Source organism: Rana temporaria, chromosome 2 (assembly GCF_905171775.1).
Source record: "Rana temporaria chromosome 2, aRanTem1.1, whole genome shotgun sequence".
Classification (NCBI taxonomy): Eukaryota; Metazoa; Chordata; class Amphibia; order Anura; family Ranidae; genus Rana; species Rana temporaria.
In genome coordinates this window covers 57,543,843-57,570,997 of record NC_053490.1, presented here as the reverse complement: position 1 = coordinate 57,570,997, position 27,155 = coordinate 57,543,843, and the positions used below count along the sequence as shown (strand labels likewise).

Below are 27,155 nucleotides of genomic sequence, written 5' to 3'. Positions count from 1 at the left end.
CTTGCATTGCATGGAATAAGAGGGGTTTGCTTTCAAAGGCGCCCTACAACAAGCTCTCCCTGAGCCCTGTTTCACCCATGAAGGAGGTAGAAAGAGCACTTGAATGTCCAATTTTCACTCAGAAAAAACAACAATCAGCTAAAGTGAGTTGGCTCGTGCCCCAAGTAGGAGGTACAGACACCAGAGTAATTGGATGCTTCATGAGAACATTCCTTTGGGGGAAATTTACACTGCCACGGCCTGAAAGTCACGTAATTAGGTTCTGAAAGTCGTGCGACTTTGCCAGATGACTTGAGTGCAACTTGAATGCAACTTGGTGTAACTTTGAAGTGACTTAAAGCGACTTTGAAACAATTTCAGCGAATGCCTGGGTAATCTTCCTGTAATGTTGAATCCAAATCACATCAATTAAGATGAGGATCCAACTTGCAGGTGACTTCCATTAAAGTCTATAGGTACAAATTGGATGGAATACAGTACAGTACAGAACAGAAACCTTTTCTAAAGTCGGAGTGACTTCAGCAGTGCTAATTAATTAATGGGACTTCACATGTCACGTGACTATGGGTCCCACAAGACGGATCCCGAGTCACGTCAGTGTTAACTGAGCTTAAAAATGGTGCACACAGATTCTGAGTATACATAGTAAGCAATCAGCTTCTAGGTTTTATTGTCAACACCTAATTAAACAAGCTGAAGTTAGAAGCTGATTGGTTACTATGCACAGCTACACCAGATTCTGTGTGCACCAGTATTAGTAACCCCTCTTTGTGTCTATAGTAACTATCCTGCATATCCTCACTAGAGATTCACCCTCTCTATTTAATATGGTGACCATTGTCACTGGAATTGCAAGTTTAGTCTATTTTCAAATGTTTGTGCCACAACTGCTTTAATAACAATACAAGCTTCAAAGTATTTCTCATTTATTTCGTTTTTTTTACTCTCCTCTTTTTCTTCTTTAAACAAAAGAAAAAGTGCTGAGTTTAACAAGGTTAGCAGAAGTAGCAGAGATGGAAAATTGCAACAACAATAGAAATTTTATTTTAGGATACTTTCAATGCATTACTAAAGATAGCAGGGAAACATAAAAATCACTATAATGGCAAACAGAATTATCACAAGCATAAATGTGGGGAAATTGGCCTACCAGCAACCAAATAAGTAATATACTGTTTGTGTCTTAGTAGTTGGCCAGATGTACTTTACTTATCTAAACTCCTCCAAGACAGGTGCACGTTTAATGGCCTCTGAAGTGAGCAGCACTGAGTATGGTCTACTAGTTGTACAACTAAGCAAAATTATTCAAAATGAATATAAACGTGAATCAGCCAGCTGCTTTTTTATGGGAGGCCACTTCTGTTCTAGGCATCGAGTTAATGTTCCCTGTGAGGGAGGCAGAGTTGTGATGTGCCAAGAGCTGCTTCCTAGAACACATACAAAAGCAACACTCTGGAATGAATTCTTCCTTTGCTACAGCAGCAATGTTTCATACCAACGTGAGCAGTAAACAACTGACGGGGGTTTGGAAAAATATAAAAGTAATTGGATGGGGCACTAATAAAAATCAGAACTCTTATGTCGCATACATACAATTGGATTTCTGGTGGAATAAAATCCGATGGATTTTTTAGTCGAAAATCTGATGAAGCTGACTTTTATCAGTCTTGCATACGCATCAGACTAAATTCCGACCGTGCCAAAACGCGGTGACGTAAAACACGACAACGAGCTGAAAAAAAAACGAAGTTCAATGCTTCTGAGCATGCGTCGACTTGATTCTGAGCATGCGTGGATTTTTCTCCGATGGAGTTCCACACAGACGATCGGAATTTCCTATCGGTTTTTAATCCATAGGAAAAATTTAAAACATGTTCTATTCTATCTATTTTTTTACACCGATGGAAAAAAGACGGATGGGGCCCACACATGATCGGTTTGTCTGATGACAAAAGTCCATGTGACTTTTTTCATCGGACAAACCGATCGTGTATACAGGACTTTAGTCAACGTGAATCCTGGTGGATAATATGAATTGGGGTCAATGGTGCCAAAAGGCTTAAATAGAGAATTTGATTTTAATTGCTTTATAAATAATTACTAGATTTTAATTATAAATATCTGAGATTTTTAATTGTATTTTATTCATTTTTATTTAATTTTATTTATATTATATATTCTTTATTTCTTATTAATTAATAATGTCTATTTTTATTTTTTATTTCTCCTTATATTATTTTATTATTGTATTTATTTTGTATTTTAATATTGGATTTGACCATTATATAAGTGTGAATAGTTTTTATAGGGCTGTAGAACAATATATATATATATATATATATATATATGATATATAAAAAGTAGAACATAGGGATATCTTATGGTAGTGATCCACAATAAAATGGTGACATTTAGGCTATAATATGGTGGAGCTGCGGATGCAAACAAATCAAGGGAAAATGGTGGCTGCATATTTTTTAAGGGACTATGCAAAAATGGCAGATCCTGGGACTATATACAGTATATGATTGAAACAGTGTCAGCCTATCATATCTCTCTGAGGAAGTCACATGATGTGACAAAACATGTAGGAGGGACCCGAGAGGCAAGGACAAGGTTTCTCTATCTGTTGGTATTGCAGGACTGGCGGCAACTAACCATCCGGCCATTGTTATACACTACAGAGCCAGAACTTGTGCTTCCCAAATAAGCTCAGTGGAATTAAAATCCTATAGGACAATCTGGGGACCATTTGGAACTGTGACAGCACAGTGTGATATAGAATTCATGGATACTTACATTCTCCTGAAAGAGCTCAGCATGCATGCCACGCACAAAGTGTAAAGCAAACATCAGCTGGTCAGCCTAAGAAAAAAAATAATACAAATCATATTTCAAGTAATTAATATAAAACATAAAAAGATTACAGTTACAGAATGGATAATGGTTACCAGCGCAAAAAAATAAAATTATTAGTCAGAAGTGAAATAGAATAGTAAAAAAAAACAACGATATAACAGAAATATTAGAGCAGAAATTCACTCTCTCAATCAACTTTGACTATTTTTAATCCTTATGCTTCCAGCATTTGGAAATAGATAGGAAAGTATAGCATATTTACTTGTTTTACACGTGGACAAATCTGACACAAAGTGACACTCTTTGGGGACCAGTGACACCAATACAGTGTTCAGTGCTAAAAAAAAATGCATTGCCACTGTATAAATGACACTGGCAGGAAAGGGGTTAACACTAGGGGCGATCAAGGGGTTAAGTGTGTTCCTAGGGAGTGCATTCTAACTGTAGGGGGAATGGATGCACTGAAGGAAAAGAGAGATCCGTTTTTCAGCTTAGCTGAAACATAAGACCTCTCTTTTACTCCCTGACAGAACAGCTGTCTGCCTTGTTTACATAGGCAGCCTGCCATTCTGCCTTTCCCCTAAACATTTGGTGGGTCCCGGCGGCTCCTGCTGTGTCCAATTACAGTGGGAGCAGTGTGCCCCCTAGACTGTGTGCACAAAATCACGTACAGAAACATATGCGGTGGGTGGTCCAGAAGTGGTTAAATCCTGTAGCTAAAAAGACTGAGGGATAACGAATACCACGAGGAGCTGTAATATCAATATTAGAAGCTGAAATTTAAAGACAAAATCAACTTTTGCCAAGAGAAAAAAATAATAATCAGATAACATAAAATTTTAGCATATGCCATTTTGCAATTTAAGGTAATAAAATCTTTATACTAAAATTAATATCAAAATAAGCAGCACATATATACTAAACAAATGCTAGTATCCACTAAGAAGAAATACAGTAAAAACAATAATCACAATAAAATTCTGTGCATAATGTCTTATCAAGCAGCACAATTAAACTGACAAAGTGTTCGTATACAGTCTGTGTATGCTTAATAGCAGAACCATGCGAGATTTAAAAAGATCAAACACCGATAGTCCATCAAGTGTGTATCCACACACGAATGAGAGGACAGCGGTGAAAGCAAAAGCAATAGTCTGCTGTGATCAGTGTCCAGAATCTGAAGATAATCACCACAAGTGAGTCCCGCTCCCTATAGATTAAACACTTACCAAAAACAGGAAAGTGTCAAGCTCATAATACAGGTATCTCACTTCGCTCTCTCACCTTCAGATCATCGTTGGATGCTGTAATAAGTTTTATCTTTGGGGAGATATTTGTCAAGAGTATTACTGCACTTGTAGAAAAGCAGAGGTAGGACCTCTCTTTTTATAACACTAGGACTGATTGTGTAATTAAAGCAGGATAATGCTCCCACTTAGCAGTCTCGAGAAGATAGTCATTGTAGCCTGCATTTTCAAAATTACTAAATTGTAAAAGGTAGAGTGCAGTTTGACGTAAGCACTACTGTGTCCAGCTGAGAGCAGATAGCATTATCCGCTCTGCTTTAAAAATGGTCCCCTAATGTTCCTAGAAGGACAAAAAGGTACAGCAAAAATGCAAAAACTACATACCGTCTATACTCAAGTATAAGCCAAGTTTTTCAGCACATTTTTTGTGTGCTGAAAATGCTCCCCTCAGCTTATACTCGGTACCCAGTACCGGCCGGCTGTAGGTCTCCTGGACCCCAAACTTGGCACACATATAGCCCCACTCTTTCTCTGCCCCCTGTTGTCTGGGGGACCTACAGCTGGGGAGCGACGATTTTTCAAAGTCGGGCACCCCTTCCATAAACTCCCATGTTAAACAGTCATTTCTCCAGTAACATTGGGGACCCCGGCTGTCGGCCAGCCGTAGGTCCCCTGGACCCGAAACTTGGCACACATATAGCTCTACAAGTGTGCAAAGATTGCTGTCTGGAGGACCTACGGCCGGGGAACACCCATTTTTCAAAGCCGGGCACCCCTTCTATATACTCCCATGTTAAACATAAGTCTAGTCATGGACACAGTGAGGCATGGGCACAGTGAGGCATGCACATGGACACAGTGAGGCATGCACATGGATACCCTAGGCTTATACTCAAGTCAATAAGTTTTCCCATTTTTTTGTGGTGAAATTAGGTGCCTCGGCTTATACTCGAGTATATACGGCAGATGTCAGACACTATCCTCTTCTTAAAATCATTCCCAGCAACTTGTTCTATATTGAGTTTTGTGCATCTGGAAAACAAATAACACTTAGGATGTTATGGCTATGCTCACACATAAGAGAAGCTGGTCTTTGCTTTGGATTGGAGTTAATTAGTGTAATCGCGCAGGAGGCTTCTACAAAACATAAAGCTACTTTACCAGTAATTCAGGTCATGGTGTTAAATCATGAAAAATGCTGCCTATTACTTGGTAAGCAAAGAAGTTTTCTCAGCTTCTATTCACTGGGGAATCCTCAGACAGAATGCTGGCTGCATTATTAACCATGGCTCCATAGCCATTCACTGCAGCCAATCCTGTGTGCATCTGGACAGTATGAAACTGCAAATTTCTAATTTTCTGTATGTCATAGCTATAACAGGTCTATCCTGGAGTCTTTAGTTTCTCTGGTATATTAAAAATGTTATCAGTGGAGTACCCCAAGGTTCAGTGCTGGGACCCTTACTTTTCAATATAATTATAAATGATATTGGGTCTGAGATCAAAAGTAACATTTCTGTCTTTGCAGATGACACCAAGCTATGCAGTGGAATAACGTCCTTGCAGGATGTCTCCAATTTACAAGCCGACCTCAATGCTCTGTCTAATTGGGCGACTGAGTGGCAGATGAGGTTTAATGTTGATAAATGTAAAGTTATGCACTTAGGGAATAAGAATATGCATGCATCATACATACTAGGGGGAGTACAACTGGTGGGATCTGTAGTGGAGAAGGATCTGGGGGTTTTAGTTGATCATAAGCTCAATAATAACATGCAATGCCAAGCTGCGGTTTCCAAAGCGAGCAAAGTCCTTTCTTGTATTAAGAGAGGTATGGACTCCAGAGACAGAGATATAATTTTGCCCCTGTACAAATCATTAGTAAGACCTCATCTGGAATATGCAGTTCAGTTTTGGGCACCAGTTCTCAAAAAGGATATTGGAGAACTGGAGAAAGTGCAGAGAAGGGCAACCAAACTGATAAGAGGCATGGAGGAGCTCAGCTATGAGGAAAGATTAGAGGAACTGAATTTATTCACTCTTGAGAAGAGGAGAATTAGGGGGGATATGATCAACATGTACAAATATATAAGAGGTCCATACAGTGGACTTGGTCTTGAGTTTTTCACTTTACGGTCAACACTGAGGACAAGGGGGCACGCTTTACGTCTAGAGGAAAAGAGATTTCACCTCCAAATATGGAAAGGTTTCTTCACAGTAAGAGCTGTGAAAATGTGGAACAGACTCCCTCCAGAGGTGGTTCTGGCCAGCTCAGTAGATTGCTTTAAGAAAGGCCTGGATACTTTCCTAAATGTACATAAAATAATTGAGTACCAAGATTTGTAGGTAAAGTTGATCCAGGGTAAATCCGATTGCCTCTCGGGGGATCAGGAAGGAATTTTTTCCCCTGCTGTAGCAAATTGGATCATGCTCTGCTTGGGTTTTTTGCCTTCCTCTGGATCAACTGTGGGTATGGAGTTGGGTGTATGGGATTGTACTTTGTTTTTTATTTTTTGTTGTTGAACTGGATGGACTTGTGTCTTTTTTCAACCTGACTAACTATGTAACTATGTAACTATCACACATTTCAGCAATTTAAAGTTGAATTCCAGGAGTTAGACAAAATCTACCCCTGCACCCTCCACCTTCCGGCACTTAATGGGTCAAATGCTCGTGTGGTCTAGGGGTGCAGGGATCAAGTGAATTACTTACCTTATTTCTGGCAGTGGCAGACTTCTTTTATCTAGGTTCAGCACTGCTGCCTCTTTAATTCACTCCCAGCCATGGTTGCATTCTTGCTTCTTCCACATACAGAGTTACACAAAGACCCTCTGAATTTGGGCCAATGAAGAACTACCGATGCGCACTTAAAAATTTTTTATTTATGTATATACCTGTACAGCCTTGGCATAGCCAGTCGGTCACTAATTTGTACAGGCTGTATGCTGCTGTATGATCCACCTGTCGCAGAGAAATGCATCCCGATGTATGTGGAACGGCTCTCTTGTAGTCCCATATCACAGGGTTATAAGTAAAATGTTAACTTTAGATCGTTTAAATTAATAGGCCCAGATTCTCAAAGACTTACGACGGCGTATCTCTAGATACGCCGTCGTAAATCCGAATGGCCGCCGTCGTATCTATGCGCCTGATTCATAGAATCAGTTACGCATAAATTCTGCCAAGATACGAGCGGCGTAAGTCTCCTACGCCGTCGTATCTTGGGTGCATATTTACGCTGGCCGCTAGGTGGTGCTTCCGTTGATTTCTGCATCAAATATGTAAACGAGCAAGATACGCCGAATCACGAACGTACGTACGCCCGTCGCAATTAGTTACGCCGTTTACGTAAGACATACGCCGGTGTAAAGATAAAGCTGGTCTCTAGGTGGTGCAGCCCATGCAAGGTATGGACGTCGGAACAAGCGTATCTTTTTACGTTGTTTACGTAAGTCGTACGTGAATGGGGCTGTGCGTAGGTTACGTTCACGTCACAGGCATTGAGCTGACGTATCTTTGGGCGTAAATACGACGTAATACTGAGCATGCGCGCACATGCGCCGTTCGTTCGGCCATGCATCTACATGGGATCAAGCTTAATTTAAATACAACACGCCCACGACCTGCCAACTTTGAAATACGTGCGCTTACGCTGGCCGATTTACGCTACGCCGTCGTAACTTAGGACGCAAGTGCTTTGTGAATACAGCACTTGCCCCTCTAAGTTGCGGCGGCGTAGCGTAAATAAGATACGCTACGCCCGCACAACGTTATGCCGCCCTACGTGAATCTGGGCCATAGTGTGTAATGAAGTTGCATGCTGCTGTTTCCAAGGAGCTAAGCTCAACTTTATTGTTGGAGCAAAAGAAAGAACACTAAACCTAAGCTCCCTGACACATTTTACCCCCTATCGGTCTTAATCATAGAACTACAATTAACCACTTGCCCACCGGGTTAATTCTGGCACTTCTCTCCTTCATGTGAAAATCACAATTTTTTTGCTAGAAAATTAATCAGAACCCCCAAACATTATATATTTTTTTTTAGCAGACATCCTAGGGAATAAAATGGCAGTCATTGCAATACTTTTTGTCACACCATATTTGCGCAGCGGTCTTACAAGCGCACTTTTTTTGGATAAAAATCACTTTTTTGAATTAAAAAATAAGACAACAATACATTTTGCCCAATTTTTTATATATTGTGAAAGATAATGTTACGCCGAGTAAAATGATACCCAACATGTCACGCTTAAAAATTGCGCCCGCTCGTGGCATGGCGTCAAACTTTTACCCTTAAAAATCTCGATAGGCGACGTTTAAAAAATTCTACAGGTTGCATTTTTTGAGTTGCAGAGTAGGTCTAGGGCTAGAATTATTGCTCTCACTCTAACGATCGCGGCGATACCTCACTTGTGTGGTTTGAATACCGTTTTCATATGCGGGCGCTACTCGCGTATGCGTTTGCTTCTGCGCGCGAGCTCGTCAGGACGGGGCGCTTTAAAAAAAAAATTGGGGGTTTTCTTATTTATTTTTATTTAGTTTTATAATTTTTTACACTGAAAAAAATAAAAAAAAAATTGATCACTTTTATTCCTATTACAAGGAATGTAAACATACCTTGTAATAGAAAAAAGCATGACAGGTCCTCTTAAATATGAGATCTGGGGTCAAAAAGACCTCAGATCTCATAATTAGACTTAAATGCAAAAAAAATAAATAAAAAAAAAAGTCATTTTTTCAAATGACAAAAAAAAAATGTTTCTTTAAGAGGCTGGGCGGGACTGACGTTTTGACGTCACTTCCGCCCAGCAGAGCTATGAGGACGGGTGAAGGAGATTTCTCCTTCAGTCCCGTCCCCGCTCAGCTGCCGGACACATCCGATCCCCTCCGCCGCTACCGACGGCTCCGGTAAGCGGCGGAGGGCGCGGGAGAGCGGCGGGAGGGGGGGCCCTCTCCCGCCACCGATAACGGCGATCTCGCGGCGAATCCGCCGCGGAGACCGCCGTTATCGTGTACACCACCGCCCCCTGAAAAGATGAATATCTCGGTTGTGGCAGCAGCTGCTGCCGTTATCGAGATATTCAACTTTAAAAAGAGGACGTCTTTTTGACATGGGGCGGTGGTCAAGAGGTTAAACCCTACTAGAGGGTGAAACATGCCAGAAGGAGGAGCTGAGTGGAGTGTTATTTCTTGTGGCTGAACAAAAAGTTGATTTTAGCACTTTTGAAACAGCAATTTGTGGCTTCATCACACAGTGATTGATTATTGTAAGAGGTAATGGATCTGAGATGCAGGCACCCGTGGCTGGAATGTTTAGAGGCTTCAGAGCAGTATCAGGGTGCAGAGTGACTATTGATAACTTCAGTTGCAATTACCAAAGAACAAAATGGCAATGTTTTTTTTACTCCATGGGAAAAAAAACAACAACATAAACAGATCCCAGAAAGAGTCTGTGCTGACTTACTTGCCTATGGTACTGTAGATCAAAACTTTTGATTTCTGTAAGTCTCTAGTCTAGGGGTCTCAAACTGGCGGTCCTCCAGCTGTTGCAAAACTACAAGTCCCATGAGGCATTGCAAGGCTAATGGTTACAAGCATGACTCCTACAGGCAGAGGCATGATTGGACTTGTAGTTATGTAACAGCTGGAGGGCCGCCAGTTTGAGACCCCTGCTCTAGTCCATCTTGGGAGTGAGTGAACAAGAGAGGGTTGCTGCATTCCCATACAGTGGGACCATGGAAAGGAAACCTAGCCACCCTCTAAGAGAAAGCTGTATCAATGCAGCAATAAAATAAAAATAAATCTGAAGATTTGGAGGAGGCTGGGAGCAATAGAAGATACTTTTCTGTGTTAAGAATACCTACTTGAAAATATATATATATTTTAAACCAGAGTTTAGTTTAACTTAAAAGTCCAAGTCTAGTCAAAACGTGTTATTTTATTTAGATAGAGATGGTGAAGGGTTTGAACATTTATCAGGTTTTTCTTTTGCTTTCTATGTCCCTTTGTGGACTTTCCTCTCACTTTCTATCCAATTTATATGGAATCATAGACTTGGGGCCCTTTCACACGAGGCTGTCCGTATCTGGCCTCGCTTTGCTCAGCGGGGATTTGCTCCATCGATCCCCGTTGAGCAGGCAGATGACAGGTCTGTCTCTGCACACTGTGCAGAGACCGACCTGTCAGAATGCTGCTCTCCTCTATGGGGGATCGTATGACTGCAGATCATAGAGTCCGTCATCATCCGATCCTCCAGACGGATGGAAAAAGTAGGGTTTCCATCAGTTACACTTTAGCGGATCGGGTCGAATGTCGGCAGGCATGTCACCGCTGACATCCGTGGCTCCATAGAGGTGCACAAAGCGTCCGTTCAGATCCGCCTAAAAAACTGACAGGCGGACCTTAACAATCCGCCCGTGTGAAAGGGGCCTTATGGGACATTTCTTCAATGCCTTCCCACAGGATTCCTTTGCTGCTTGTACATTTGGGTCCTTTTTCATTGACCCTCCTTGCCCTCATTCTTGTCATTGTGTCATAGGGATAAAAAGGAAATAGAATATCCTCAATGGAGTCAAAATAAACTAACAGACGTTCTAACTTATCCTCAGTCCATTACAAACTAAGAAAAAGTTTTGGCTGGAGATTGGCTTGAAATTAAAAAATGTATTACTCAGCTAGGTCTCCATAACCTTCAATAAGCATTGAGTCAGCTTTCTAAACCAAGCCAAGAAGACACAGCTGAACACTTTCAAGTACCCCAGCATAAGCTATTTTTCTCTCCTCACTTCAAAATAAATTAAGGTAATTAAATAATGAACGACAGTGTCAAAATCCATTTCTTATTGTTTAAGGTCCACGATTCAAAATCATAGACTAAAGCTTAATAGAGAGATTATAAACATGTGAATCACACTGTAACACATAAATAAGCTGCAGGCAAGAATGTATCACACATTAAATGTTACCATTCTCATCTCTGCAAACCAATTAAGGTATGGTATATTCTAAGCCTTAGAATCAAGGGAACCAGAAGACGTATTTTATCAAAGATTTCAAAGTCTAATTCTGTCATATAAATATAACTTGCATTTAAGTGCCACGTACATAATCTTTACAATCCAGGAAAAAAAAAATAGTTGAATGCTTTCCATGTGCCCAAATATGAGTCACGATTTACAAATGTTTTTAATTTTGTTTTTGCACATACATATACTGGGGTTGATTTACTAACACTGGAGCGTACAAAATCTGGTGCAGCTGTGCATGGTAGCCAAAAAAAACAAAAAAAACCCTGAAGCCCACGTTCACACTGAGGGCGGGTTTGAAATCGTGCAAGTTCAGCTGAATTCGCACAATTTCAAACCAACATTTTAGTCCGACTTCCGGGGTGATTTGACAGACATCTGTGCATGGGTTCATGCACAGATGTCTATTGAAATTGCCACCAAAGTCACCAAAAGTAGTGCAGAAACTACTTTCGGGAATCGGTGCGACACCGCAAAGTCGGCGTCACACCTATTCGGACGGTGCCATTGCTGGCAATAGGCTCTGATTTGACATGTCAAATCGGCCCAAAGTGAACGTGGGCGGAAGCTGATTGGTTTCTATGCACAGCTGCACTAGATTTTGCACTCTCTAGTTTTAGTAAATCAACCTCAATGCAATCACAAATTCTCATCTGAGGCAGCTGAGAGATGCAATTTGTGCAATTGGCAGTTGCTAACAGGTTAAATTGGCCCTAGAAACCATTGGTGTTCTAATAATTAACTGCAGCACCCAGTAAAATCTGAAGACATAGGAGGAACTAGTAGGGCGCACAGTGAAAAAGCATGAAAAAAAGGAGAATGTAGTTAAATGTAATCTTTTAGAAATAAAAAGACATACAACTATGTCATGAGTAGAAAATGCTAAATAGGTGAACATCTAAATGTTTTCGGTGTGGGAAATGAAAAAAAACTCATGTTGTTAGTATAATGTAAGGTTAAAGTGTAAGTTCAGTCAAGCATTATTGTGTTAGTTTTAAATAGAATGGTGAAGGATTATAATCCCTGTAATCCCCTGTACACACAATCAAAATTTCTGACTGATTTTTTTCCGTTGGAAATTCCGACCGGGTGTATGCCCCATCTGAGTTTTTCCATCGGATATTCCGAGGAGTTCCGTCAGAATTTAGATAGAGAACATGTTCTCTTTTACTCCGATGGAATTCCATCGGAATTCCGATGTGAGTTTGGCCGAGCAAAAGCCTGATCGTGGGTACAGGGCATTAGATTGCTACTGCTATCTTGAGACCTGGGTTTGAGATTTCCCCTCACTTCCTTTCCCAGTGACAACGGTTTCTCCAGACAGACAAGATCATTGTCCAACACTGCTACAGAGACAGATATATATATATATACAGGGAGTGCAGAATTATTAGGCACATGAGTATTTTGACCACATCATCCTCTTTATGCATGTTGTCTTACTCCAAGCTGTATAGGCTCGAATGCCTACTACCAATTAAGCATATTAGGTGATGTGCATCTCTGTAATGAGAAGGTGTGTGGTCTAATGACATCAACACCCTATATCAGGTGTGCATAATTATTAGTCAACTTCCTTTCCTTTGGCAAAATGGGTCAAAAGAAGGACTTGACAGGCTCAGAAAAGTCAAAAATAGTGAGATATCTTGCAGAGGGATGCAGCACTCTTAAAATTGCAAAGCTTCTGAAGCGTGATCATCGAACAATCAAGTGTTTCATTCAAAATAGTCAACAGGGTCGCAAAAAGCGTGTGGAAAAACCAAGGCGCAAAATAACTGCCCATGAACTGAGAAAAGTCAAGCGTGCAGCTGCCAAGATGCCACTTGCCACCAGTTTGGCCATATTTCAGAGCTGCAACATCACTGGAGTGCCTAAAAGCACAAGGTGTGCAATACTCAGAGACATGGCCAAGGTAAGAAAGGCTGAAAGACGACCACCACTGAACAAGACACACAAGCTGAAATGTCAAGACTGGGCCAAGAAATATCTCAAGACTGATTTTTCTAAGGTTTTATGGACTGCTGAAATGAGAGTGAGTCTTGATGGGCCAGATGGATGGGCCCGTGGCTGGATTGGTAAAGGGCAGAGAGCTCCAGTCCGACTCAGACGCCAGCAAGGTGGAGGTGGAGTACTGGTTTGGGCTGGTATCATCAAAGATGAGCTTGTGGGGCCTTTTCGGGTTGAGGATGGAGTCAAGCTCAACTCCCAGTCCTACTGCCAGTTTCTGGAAGACACCTTCTTCAAGCAGTGGTACAGGAAGAAGTCTGCATCCTTCAAGAAAAACATGATTTTCATGCAGGACAATGCTCCATCACACGCGTCCAAGTACTCCACAGCGTGGCTGGCAAGAAAGGGTATAAAAGAAGAAAAACTAATGACATGGCCTCCTTGTTCACCTGATCTGAACCCCATTGAGAACCTGTGGTCCATCATCAAATGTGAGATTTACAAGAAGGGAAAACAGTACACCTCTCTGAACAGTGTCTGGGAGGCTGTGGTTGCTGCTGCACGCAATGTTGATGGTGAACAGATCAAAACACTGACAGAATCCATGGATGGCAGGCTTGTGAGTGTCCTTGCAAAGAAAGGTGGCTATATTGGTCACTGATTTGTTTTTGTTTTGTTTTTGAATGTCAGAAATGTATATTTGTGAATGTTGAGATGTTATATTGGTTTCACTGGTAAAAATAAATAATTGAAATGGGTATATATTTTTTTTTGTTAAGTTGCCAAATAATTATGCACAGTAATAGTCACCTGCACACACAGATATCCCCCTAAAATAGCTAAAACTAAAAACAAACTAAAAACTACTTCCAAAAATATTCAGCTTTGATATTAATGAGTTTTTTGGGTTCATTGAGAACATGGTTGTTGTTCAATAATAAAATTAATCCTCAAAAATACAACTTGCCTAATAATTCTGCACTCCCTGTATATATATATATATATATATATATATATATATATATATATATATATATATATATATAAACATTTTAAGCTGACCATACACTGGCATGTTCGATCAATTGATCGATTTCTGTCAAAAGAATATATTAAAAACATATTGTTGATCAGCCTCTGCAGTTGCTGATCAATTTACAGTGCCTTGAAAAAGTATTCAAAAGTATTGAGATTTTATGTGATAGACCAACACTAAGTGGCACATAATTCTGAAGTGAAAGGGAAAAAAATGGTTTTCCAAATAAAATACCTGAAAAGTGTGGTGTGCATTTATATTCAGCCCCCTTTACTCTGATACGCCTAGCTAAAATATAATGGAACCAATCATCTTCAGAAGTCACCTAATTAGTAAAGAGGTTCGTTAGAGACCCTTAGTGTAAGGTGACCAGATTTTTTTAATTAAATCCGGGGACTTCTTTTTTTTTTTTTTACTAGTAATGGTGGCAATCAGCGACTCTGCCCATCGGCACGCCCGCCCGCCTCACAGCCTGCCAAATCTTACTCTCCGGGCCCCAGCTACTACAGGGTGGGGAGCGGAGGAAGTTCACTCTGCCAGGGATGGCAAGGAGATAAACAGGCAGGCGGCTGCCCGGGATTTGAGCCAAGGCAGAAGAACATGCGAGCGGAGATGAATGGCCATGCACCCGAAACTAAAGAAATATTCCCTCCGCTCCGACCAGCACATGATCATCAGAAAGGGGCACAGATAATAGAAAAGATACAAACCCCTAAGCTAGTAGGAGCATCCACGTGGGGGTGTAATTGTAATTGTCCTTGAAACTGCCCCAGCCCCTGGTCAAATGCAATCCAGGGACAAAACCGGGGATAGACTTGGTCCGGGGACAGTGTCCTCAATCCGGGGACTATCCCCAGTTTCAGTTTACCTGTGGTAAGTATAAAAAAAAATTCACTCCAAATGTTTGTCATTGATCAAGGACTGCGAAAATGTAAAAAAAAAAAATTCAGGGTGGAACTTCGCTTTATATAAATGAGTCAAAATAGCAACAGGTTAGTAAACCATTGTGAGACATGAGAAAATCACATATAAATGCACCACATAGGATTAACAGCCAAAAATGTAAACAGAATAAAACTAGGGGTGTAACACTTCCCCCACAAAGCGGTGGTTAGATAAAAAGGCAACACGTGACCAGCCTAGAGTTAAGGAACCCATTGTTTAGGCCCCTAGTTCTCTAGACTAGTAGGGTGCCAAGGGATCCAGGAACCGAGCAGTTGCACATTCTTTTCTGCCTCTAAGTGGTAAAGTAGGCGTGGCTTACACCCTTGATTCAAATGCCTCAAAAAGATCTCATTAGGCTGTCTCTTGACCAGAATCCCGTTTAGGCAAAGTGAAAGAGCAATAGAGAAAGAAAAGAGTAGAAGAAAGATGTAGGGGGAAAGGAACGCTTATTTTTTTCTGCATTGCACATGCCTGATATAAACAGGGCACATAAAAAACAATTGTTTACTATGTGCCCGATCATTTCAATGGACATGGTGCAAATGAACCCATTGGGGTTGATTTACTAAAGGCAAAAAAACTGTGCATTTTGTAAAGTGCAGCTGTACTCTGCAAGTGCAGTTGCTCCAAATCTTGGTAAATGAGGGAAACCCTGCTGACTTCCATCATCCACTCATGTGCAAGCAAAAATGCTGTTTTTTTTTTTTCCTTTTCTCCTTGCACCCGATTGGGAACCCTTTGCAATGTGAAGCCTTACCACATTTACCATGCTCTGGAGCAACAACATTTGCTAGGGCAACTGCACTTTGTGAAGTGCACAGTCTATTTGCCTTTAGGAAATTGACCCCATTGTCTGAGAAGTCAGCATATAATCCCCGGATGGGCAAAACCACTATTTATATGCTCTACAAAAAACCGAGCATGCATATGCAATGAGCAAACACAGCTGCTCCCATGAACGTATATAATTACACTCTATAAATAGCACTTTTCAAACTGATAGCTTTATATATTAACACATTAGTAATATCATTACATAAAGCTTATGACATTCATAAACACATCTGAAAAAAAAAAAATAGGATTTGCATTAAATTGACCCTGACCTTGGGCAATGTGGCAAACTCACCCCTGAGTGAACGATGCTTTAATCAGCACTATTCCACTTGAGGAAAAAAAAAATATTTGCCAAAGTGTACCATTAATGAAAATTAAAATGCTCCCATTTTGCTTCTATTAAGCTTTGACATCTGCTTTATCATCTAATTACACATGCAAAAGAAACATAATTCTCAATTAATTTGAAATCTAAGGCTGGAGCCAGTGGATGTGGAATGCTGGTGATCCTTCCTGCCTGGTAGCCAAGTTTACAGATGCCCTTGCTCAGGAAGGACATGCTGCTCGCTTTGAATGCCTTGTTATATTTTTAGTATTCCGTATAGCGTTAGACAAAACTATGAAAAGGAGTGGTAGAGAAAACTCCCTGCTGGAACTCTCCGGTGGGAAATGAAAAACTCCCCAGCGTGCTTTTTATGTTGGCACGCCAAAGAGAATTTACAATAAATAAATCTACCGCTTGGTCCCTGTGTGATGATATAAAAAGAAAATGAAAATAAACAAAAAACTATGCAACATGGAAAAAATGTATATATTTTCGGTAAAAAAAAAAAAAAGAAGGACAGAAAACAAAGAATGAAGCAAGCCTAAAACACTGCTGAGCTCAATAATAGAGCCACTAAATGTTTTCTATTGTTGTCTGGAGCTGGGTTTCACCAGTCATATCTAAATATCATTTTCCAGTACTTCTAGGTCAAAAGATGTCATCTAATAGCTAGATTCAGAGACGTTTACGCCGGCGTATCAATAGATACACCGTCGTAACTCTGAGGCTGCATTCACACCTGAACGCAGCGTTTTTTACCGCGATTTGCCGCGACAAATTGCGGCATTTTGTCCCGCGATTTGCCGCGACAAAATGTGGTAAAATACGCTGCGGTATCATACACAGGAGGGGTGATCAACATTCTCGGCTATGGCCGAACGCCGAAAGCCGCCTGAAAAAAAGGTCCGGGACTTGTTTTCAGGTTCAGGCGTTTCGGCGTTCGGCGTGGAGATGTGAACCATCTCCATAGCCGACAATGTAAAATCACCCCTCCAGCGTATTGCAGGCTGAAATAGCGTCGCGCTACAGGCGACAATATGCCTAGGTGTGAATGCAGCCTGAATCTACGCCGTCGTAAATTTAAGCGTATTCTGGAAACAAGATACGCTTAAATTAGGCTAAGATACGAGCGGCTTAAGTCTCCTACGCCGTCGTATCTTAGGGTTCATATTTACGCTGGCCGATAGGTGGCGCTTCCGTTGATTTTGGCGTAGAGTATGCAAATGCGCTAGATACGCCGATTCAGAAACGTACATGCACCCGGTGCATTTTTTTACGTCGTTTACGTAAGGCTTTTTCCGGCGTAAAGTTAGTCGAATAAAAAAAGCTGGCCTAGCCAATGTTAAGTATGGACGTCGTTCCCGCGTCAAATTTTGAAATTTTTACGTTGTTTGCGTAAGTCGTCCGTGAATGGGGCTGGACGTAATTTACGCTCACGTCGAAACCAATACATCCTTTGCAGCGTACTTTGGAGCAATGCACACTGGGATATGTCCACGGACGGCGCATGCGCCATTCATTAAAAAAGTCAATCACGTCAGGTCACGAATCATTGACATAAAACACGCCCCCCTGTTCCTCATTTGAATTAGGTGCGCTTAGGCCGGCCCATTTACACTACGCCGCCGTAACTTAGGAGGCAAGTATTTTGTGAATACAGCACTTGCCTCTCTGACTTACGGCGGCGTAGCGTAAATACGAAATACTATGCCGGGTCAAAATTAAGCCGCCCTACCTGAATCCAGCTATAAATTTCCGAGTCACTAAATAGAAGCAAATGTGTCATTTTAAAACTATTAAACTAAAGAGCAATCCCTAGGGTTCCTCCAAGAGTTGTTAGGGGTTCCTTGTGTTTTGGGTAGTTGCAGAGAAGCAGCCTGTACCTTTTATAGTCAGAGAACCCACTTCTGTGCACCCCTCTGATTCTGGTTGCACTTGGTTACTGGTCTAGGCTCCACCTCTGACGCTAAGCACTGTCTGCCTTTCATCATACTAATAAAATATTGGTTATTGAAGCAGTGCAATAGAATACGGTTATGTTGGGTGGGTAGGGCATTGCTAGTGGGAGGGGTTTGGCCCTGAAATTAGGGACGATGAGACATTTATGTGAAGATTTAGTCGTTACAAATAATGCTTTACCCCAGTGGTCTCCAAACTTTCCAAATAAGAGTTGAGATTACATACCGTATTTATTACAGGTACCTCTTTAGTGATGACAATTTGCACAGCACTTTACATACAGTGGCCCGGATTCACACACATCTGCGCATATTTATGCGGGCGTAGCGCATCTACTATACGCTACGCCGACGCAGCGCACAGAGGCAAGCACTGGATTCACAAAGCACTTGCTAGCACTCGCTCTTAAAGATACGCTGGGTTTCCTCGGTGTAAGCCAGGGTAGGTGGAATTGGGCATGAGCCATGCTAATGAGGCGTGACCCCATGCAAATGATGGGGCAAGCGCCATAGAAGTACTTAAAATGAATGGCGCATGCGCCGTCCCGTGGCCGCATCACAGTGCGCATGCTCAGAATCACGTCAGAACTACTCCCTAAGATACGCCGGATCACTGCCTACGACGTGAACGTAACCTACGCCTAGTCATATCACGTACAACGTAAACGACAAAAGATACGGCGGCTTGTGTTTCCTGGTCCATACCTTTGCATGAGTTGCGCCTCCTATATGGGGAATAACTTTACGCCGGACGTACGACTTACGCAAACCGCGTATATTATGCGCCGGGCGCAACTACGTTTGTGAATCGGCGTATGTCCCTCATTTGCATATGTGCATAGAAAATCAATGGGAGCGGAAAATGCGCCCAGCGCAAATATGCACCAACAATACAACGGCGTAGGCAATTTACGTCGGTCGTAGGAAGCCTATTTTTAGGCATATCTCAGATTAGGGGCACGGCGCACAGATACGACGGCGCATAGTTACACTTACGTGGCGTATCTCGGCGTACACTTACGCCGGCGTAAGTGCTTTGGGAATCCGGGCCAGTATATACTGTACATTCACATCAGTCCCTGCCTGCAAGGAGTTTACAATCTAGGGTCCCCAACTCACATTCAAACAATTAACCCAGAATGTTTTTGGAGTTTGGGAGTAAACAAAGTACCAGAAGGAAACCCACGCATGCACAGGATAAACATGCAAACTCCAGGCAGGTAGTGCCGTGGTTGGTATTTGAACCGAAGACCCTTGTGTTGCTAGATAGAACTGATAACCAGTTAGCCAATGTACTGCCCAGTTTACTGTCCTTCTGATTTAAGGGATGCCAGACTGTGGCCAGTAAGCGTAGAGAATGCCCCAGCATCAATAAAAAATAATTAAATAGCATCTGTGGTCACTAGAAGGAAGAATAGTGCCCCATTATTGGTTTTAGTGGGAGGAATAGTGCTACATTGTTAGTGTCAGTGGAAGGAATTGTGCCCAATTGTTTATAGCAGTACATCGGAAAATGCTCTTTAACATGTAAAAAATACACTGACTTACCTTAAATAGTGAGCGGCATACATACTCATACACCATGTGCTTTAATGCGCTTATTAGTGATTTGATCCTCAATTCAGTGCTACCTTGTTCCTGAAAAAAAAAAAAAAATGTAACCGAAAATTAGATCCAACATAGCCAACTATAGAAGAAATACAGTTTATTAAAGTGGAACTACATTGCACCTGAGCACCAAAAACACCATTAAATTCATTTTTGATATTCAAAGCAAACTCACCAGTCCATTTATGTTTTCATGCTTTAATTTTGCTGAAAAGTCACTTTGAAAAACATTTCACATTGCAGCCATTCTGAGTAAGGGCAGATGTTTTATGTAGTAGTCACTTCCTGGAATCCATCTGACCTTAGCTCAGGCATGCAGGCAGAAGGGTGTGCTAAGCTGAGAAAACCCCTCCTTCCCTGAAGGCACCTGGGATGTTCCACTTTAAGATTGAAGTATGTTACCAAATTAACAAAAAGGTAGTGGGGTTGATGCAGCACTTAAAGGGGTTGTAAAAGCATTTTTTTTTATCTTAATGCATTCTATGCATCTTTCTGTGTTTCGCTGCACCCCTAACACTTACCTAAGGTCCCTCTCTGTCCACGAGCATCTCAGCTGTCCAAGATTATCTCTTCTAATTGGCTGAGACAAAGCAGTGGCTCCATTGGCCACTGCCAAAGTCAGCTAGCTAATCAAAGGAAAGAGGGGGTGGGGCCGGGTTGGAGCTCAGTGTCTAAATGTGAGTTTACAATTACTTTAAAGTGACCATGATGACAGACCATTCATTTAAAAAAAAACCTTCTCCTACAAATAATATGCATTTACAATATTTTCATGATATTTACAAGCAGGGCATTTTTTTTCTCAAAAGATAGATGCAGTGACTAACCCAAACCCCCTCCTTCCCCCAGCCCAACCCAAATGGTGGGTGTGGCCACATTGCAGTGGGATGGTCTTAAAAGTGCATTAAATAGAGGAGAGGTTTATTTCCAGGGTGCAGGGTTCAGGGGAGCACTTTACACAAAATACAGGGTTCAGAGTGTAGTACGTACAGAGTACAGGATTCAGAGGTGAGCTATATACAGAGTATAGGGTTCAGGGGTGAGCTATACACAGAGTATAGGGTTCAGGAATGCGCTAAGTACTGGATTCAGAGGTGTGCTCATACTCATGGGCATGAAAAATGCAGTGCTTTTTTCTGTTCAGGGATCTGAATGCAGCTGTATAATTTTCTATGGGCCCATGAACACAGCTGTGCTCAGATCCATAAGAAAAATGTCTGAGGTCCTGTGTAATGGACCTATTTTTTGTGTAGCACACATGTTAACCTTAGAATATGTGTATAGTAGAAATGTACTCTATTGTCTGCCCCCCATCAAGAAAAGGCCCATTTATTCTGTAATACAGGAATACATTGTTTAAACATTACATGAGCATGGTGTACAACGTCCTTTTTACACAGGATCTTGTTGTCAATGCCTAAAGCTGAACTAAATTGTTCAACAAAATGGTTTCCCAAAAGAGTTGCATTCAAGGCTTGCCGTGAATGATAACTATTGTAAAACATCCCAAACCACTCTGCTATAAGCCTCCCCTCACTGCTCCACTGACGATGCAGGCTATAGGATGGTGCATGATCTGCCAACATCAATGAAAAGCAAACGGAAACTGGCTCTATTCTACACTCTCTAACCCAAATCTCCAATCTCTCCCTTTCTTTCGGCATATTTACTAACTCTTTGAAACATGCACTTGTCAGCCCCATACTTAAAAAGCCTACACTGGACCCATCCAATCTTGACAACCTACGCCCTATCTCCTTGCTCCCCTTTTTATCCAAACTCCTTGAATGTCAAGTCTACAACCGACTGAGCGTCCTCCTTGCTGATAACCTTCTTGATCCCCTTCAGTCTGGATTTCGTCCTCAACATTCCACATAAACTGCTCTCCTAAAACTAACAAACGATATACTAACAGCCAAAACTAAGGGACACTATTCTGTACTCCTACTCCTGGACCTCTCTGCTGCCTTGGATACGGTTGACCACCCACTCCTCCTCAAAAAAACTCCACACCTTTGGTCTCCGTGACTGTACTCTTTGCTGGTTCTCTACCCACTTATCCAACCGCACCTTTAGCGTTACTTACAATTCAACTTCCTCCTCTGCTCTTTATTTCTCTGTTGGGGTCCCCCAAGGCTCTGTTCTTTGACCCCTCCTATTTTCAATCTACACTTCCTCCCTGGGTCAGCTTATAGCCTCTCACGGCTTCCAATACCATCTCTAGGCTGACGACACTCAAATCTATTTCTCGCCCCTTCATTGTCCTCACGTATCACTAATTTAATATCAGATATATCAGTTTGGATGTCACGCAACTTCCTCAAACTTAATCTATCCAAAACCAAACTTATAATTTTTCCTCCCCCACATGCCTCTTCCCCTGATCTCTCTGTCAAAATTGATGGCACAACCATAAGCCCATCCCCACATGCCAAGGTCCTAGGAGTAGTCCTGGACTCTGAACTCTCCTTCAAGCCCCACGTCCAATCACTGTCCAAATCTTGTCACCTCAACCTCCGCAACATCTCCAAAATACGCTCCTTTCGAACCAATGAAACAACAAAACTCCTAATTCACTCCCTGGTCATCTCTTGCCTCAATTACTGCAACTCCCTCCTCATTGGCTTACCTCAGCATACTCAATCCACCCTTCAGTCTATCATGAGTGCTGCTGCCAGACTCATCCACCTTACCAACCGCTCTGTCTCTGCTACTCCTCTCTGTCAATCCCTCCACTGGCTTCTGCTCGCCCAACAAATGAAATTCAAAATACTAACAACCACCTACAAAGCCATCCACAACTCTGCCCCAAGCTACATCACTGACCTAGTCTCTAAATACCAACCTAATCATTCTCTTCATTCTTCTCAAGACCTCTTGCTCTCTAGCTGTCTCATCACCTCCTCCCATGCTCATCTCCAGGACTTTTCCAGAGCCTCTCCAAGCCTATGGAACACCTTACCCCAATCTGTCCGTCCATCTCCTTCTTTATTAGCTTTAAGAGGATCCCTGAAAACTCTCCACTTCAGAGAAGCCTATCCTACCCACACCTAACAACTGTATTTTCATGTTGTCCATCTGATCATGCCCCCCACAGCTACTACCGTTTGTTCCACTTAACCCTCCTTTCTAGACTATACTCTCTAACGAGCAGAGCCCTCTGATCCTTCCTGTATTGAATTGTATTGTAACTATACTGTCTTCCCTGATGTTGTAAAGCACTGCACAAACTGTTGGCGCTATATAAATCCTGTATAATAATAATAATCATAATAATAAAGGATGGAGCTGTTCCACTTCCAAGTCCAAGATATGTTTCTAATGTCATCCAAGCCAAAGGCGATCAATTCCAACAGTGAAACAATGGCTAAGCTTCTGTTGGAGTGAAACATGTAAGAGTAGCTAATGGATTGATTTCCCCTGTATCGGATGACATTATCTATTTCTTTATTATTCATTAAAGGTATTTATATAGCACTGTCAATTTATGCAACACTTTACATATACATTGGGCATTTATATCAGTCCCTGCCCTCAAGCAGCTTACAATCCAAGCTCCCTAACTCATTAACAAACATATCTTGGAATTTTGGAAGTTTAGTGGCTTTCTTGTTTTCCTTTCATTCATGAATGATAACTGTCACAGTTGCTTGTGCTCTCAACCAAACGGCCAATCCCCCCAATGGCTAATGTCATAATTGACATAATGGACACAGCAAACATGTGGAAGGAAGTGGAAGAAAGTGCTCTGGTCAGATGAGGCCAAAATTGTACTTTTTGGCCTAAAAGCAAAGCGCGGAAAACTAACACTGCACATCACCCTGAACACACCATTCCCATCCTGAAACATGGTGGTGGCAGCATCATGTTGTGGGGATGCCTTTCTTCAGCAGGGACAGGGAAGCCGGTCAGAGTTGACGGGAAGATGGTTGGAGACAAATACAGAGCAATCTTAGAAGAAAACCTATTAGAGTCTGCAAATAATTGGGACTGGGGCAGAGGTTCGCCTTCTAGCAGGATAATGACCCTAAACATACAGCCAGAGCTACAATGATCAAATCATATTCATGTGTTAAAATGGCCCAGTCAAAGTCCAGACCTAAATCAAATTGAGAATCTGTGGCAAGACTTGAAAATTGCTGTTCACAGATGCTCTCCATCCAATCTGACAGAGTTTGAGCTATTTTGCAAAAAGAATGGGCAAATGTTTCAATCTTTAGATCTGCAAATCTGGTAGAGACATCCCAAAAAGACTTGCAACTGTAGATGCAGCAAAAGGTGGTTCTACAAAGTATTGACTCAGGGGGGCTGAATACAAATGCACTCCATATTTTTCACATTTGTGAAAAAAATTGAAAACCATTTATCATTTTCCTTCCACTTCACAATTATGTGCAACTTTGTGTTAGTCTATCACGTAAAATCCCAATAAAATAAGTTTATGTTTTTGGTTGTAACATGACAAAATTATGAAAATTTCAAGGGGTATGAATAATTTTTCAAGGCACTGTACAGTAAATATGGAAAAATAAAATAAAAATAAAGACATATGAAATAAACAGAAAATATTACATGGCATTTTAAAAGTATACTGTATGTGGATTAACCCCATACAGTTACAAGAGTATACGTTTTTCAGGATAGTGGTTCATTAATGTACAATTTTTTCATTAGTGTACCAAATGTGGATGCTTGATCATGTTTGAAATGCAGACAATATTTGTTATTTTTTTTGACAGCATAAGAGACATTGCAACTCTTATCTAGGTGGTACTACTGTCCAACAGATATACATATTCTTCACTATTTTGGAAGGCAGAGCTAAACTCATATTGGGGAAACAAGTCTACCGATAGCCTCATCTATTTGGAAAGTAAAGCTAAATTCATATTGGGGAAATAAGTCTAGGGATAAGCTTGTCTATAAGGGCCAGCTGGCCATACAATATATAGATAGATCACTCACAAACAATAGTAGAATAGAGACCTGGTTGTCTTTTTAAGACCATTTTACTGACTTCAGAATGAGGCAAGCAGTGAGGATTTTTTTTCCTCTAGGTAATGAGAAAACAGAACATTTACTGATCATTATCAAAGATTTTCTCCACATCCAATAACAATCACATCCAACTCAAGTGTTCAATAAGGCTAAGAAGTTAACACTTACCCAACCAGATAAACCATTTACTGATTTACAGCCAATTTGAACTTTAGCGATCTCTGTTGCAGTTCATTAGTGTACATACATTAACACACATTACTAAACTTTGTGTGTGTTTAAGTGACACCAAACTCACATTTTCATAAAATAAAAACATGCAAAATGTTCAAATATGTGTATAATGCACCTCGTATCTCTCTTTGCCTTTGTTTCCTTCGTCAAATGCAAGTTTTTTCTGCTGTTCTCAGACTTCCTGTTCTAGGGTGGCTACATTCGGTCTCCAAGCCTCCCTTGTAAATGCGAATGTAGCCAACCTTTCCTGTTCACCCCCGGAGATTTTACTTTTACACATTTACTTGCATATCTATGGTAATTGTAGTACACAAAGAATGGATCATGTGACTAGAAAATAACGGCACTGCTCGCTTTACACTACTAGCTGTGCGTTGTATCACTGGAGAATAGGGAGCATGTACAGAACCAGAAAGAAGCCTGAAACAATGGTAAGAGACTTAAGAAGAGCCATGGTACACTTGATATTTTAAAACAGTTGATTTAAAAAAAATTGAGTTTGTTGTCACTTTAAGGAAACCTATTCGGTAATGGCAAATAATTCACATGACCCGATATTAGCAACGTAGCACACAATGCTTATCATATGTGATTTTAGGGGTTCTATGTTGTGCGTTGCACTCTACTGTACAGTGTGTTGGGGAGTTATTCCCAATGAACAGCACCACAACCAACCGCACATAGAGCAGGTACAATGCAGTAACGCACACATTTTGAAGCTCGTTGCCGCAACACACAAATGTGAATGGGCCCTTAAATGAATAAAGGAAAATGAAAAACATCAATGGCTAGTCAGATATTTTGACTCTGATTACCATATGATAAATCTTCCATGACAAATCAAAAGGTTGACAGTAAATAAATAAATTGCCACAGCCTGTCACTGCTATTCCATTCACACTGCTTCATTATGTATGTGTGGAAATAATGTGCAAATGCAGATATGCGAGCCCTAGAAGAGCTCAGACTCTCCAGAAATATACATCTGATCAGAGAAGACAGCTGTCAAGGTCATTCTGATCTAATGGAGCCCTTTCTAAAGATGAGTTTACAAATATTTCAAGCAAGCATGATTTCACCAGTCTACATCTCCATCTGCTTCTATCACAAACAAGTACACAAAGTGAATTACTTTATAGCTATGCAAAGGGAAAGATTTTTAAGCCAGGACTAGAGAAAGAGGGCCCACAAGAGCAGCAGCAAGACATTTATGCCCAATTCTACTTTCATTTATTATATAATCATGAGGACTGTCCAGCACCATAGCAGGAGTAAAGAGGACCCTGTCCATGTGACATGACTGGCCTCTGCTGACTTCTGAAAAAAGCAAATAAAAAAAACACATATTGGGTGGGGGATCTTGGAAGTGGGTAGTTGGGCTATAAAAGCTAGTTCAATCTGAAACTTATAGGCCCCCGTACAGACGACCGAACATGTCTGCTGAAACTGGTCCGCGGACCAGTTTCAGCATACATGTTCGGTCGTGTGTAGGCCCGAGCGGGCAGGATTCCAGCAAACATTTGCCTGCCGGGCCTTTTCCCAGCGGGCAAATATTTCCGGGCTTGTTTTAAAACAGCCCGCTGGAATCCTGTCCCCTCGGACATGTTCGGTCGTCTGTACAGACCTACCGTACATGTCCGAGCGCCCGCCATCCCTCGCATGCGTCGAATGACTTTGACGCATGCGTGGAAGCATTTAACTGGCAGGCCCGCCCACGTCGCCGCGTCATCCTCGCGGTGACGGTGCGGACACGCCCCGCGTATTGTTTACGCACGGATTTCTGTATGATGGTGAGTACAGCCACCATACAGAAATCCCCGGGCAGACATGTACGGTGAAAACGGTCCGACGGACCGGTTTCATCGTACATGTTTGCTCGTCAGTACCCGGCAATATTGTTCTGGCAACTCAAATCTCAAATTGTTTCCTGTTCAAGTCCTGCATTTTTAAACTGCTGCCGCCTTAACAAAGCCAAGTGACAAGGTCATACTCCCCCTCCCCCCCCCCCCCCATGGATTCTCTATCCCATAAGTTAAGAATACAGGAAGTTATAAGCAAGACATTCCTTACACAAGTCGGCTGTTATCTCGTGGACTTCCCTGGAAGCTTTACCATCACAGACTGGGACTGCCCT

General features: G+C 41.6%; 1 protein-coding gene across 1 annotated transcript in view; it reads right to left on the bottom strand.

Moving 5' to 3' along the window:
• Positions 1-27,155, bottom strand: part of DYNC2H1 (dynein cytoplasmic 2 heavy chain 1) — a 613,609-nt gene that overhangs the window by 242,900 nt on the left and 343,554 nt on the right. The window contains exons 71-72 of the mRNA XM_040339316.1: positions 19,730-19,819; positions 2,800-2,865 (exon numbers count right to left, since the gene is read on the bottom strand). Coding sequence (XP_040195250.1) covers positions 2,800-2,865; positions 19,730-19,819 — 156 coding nt within the window. The remainder of the gene's footprint in view (positions 1-2,799; positions 2,866-19,729; positions 19,820-27,155) is intronic.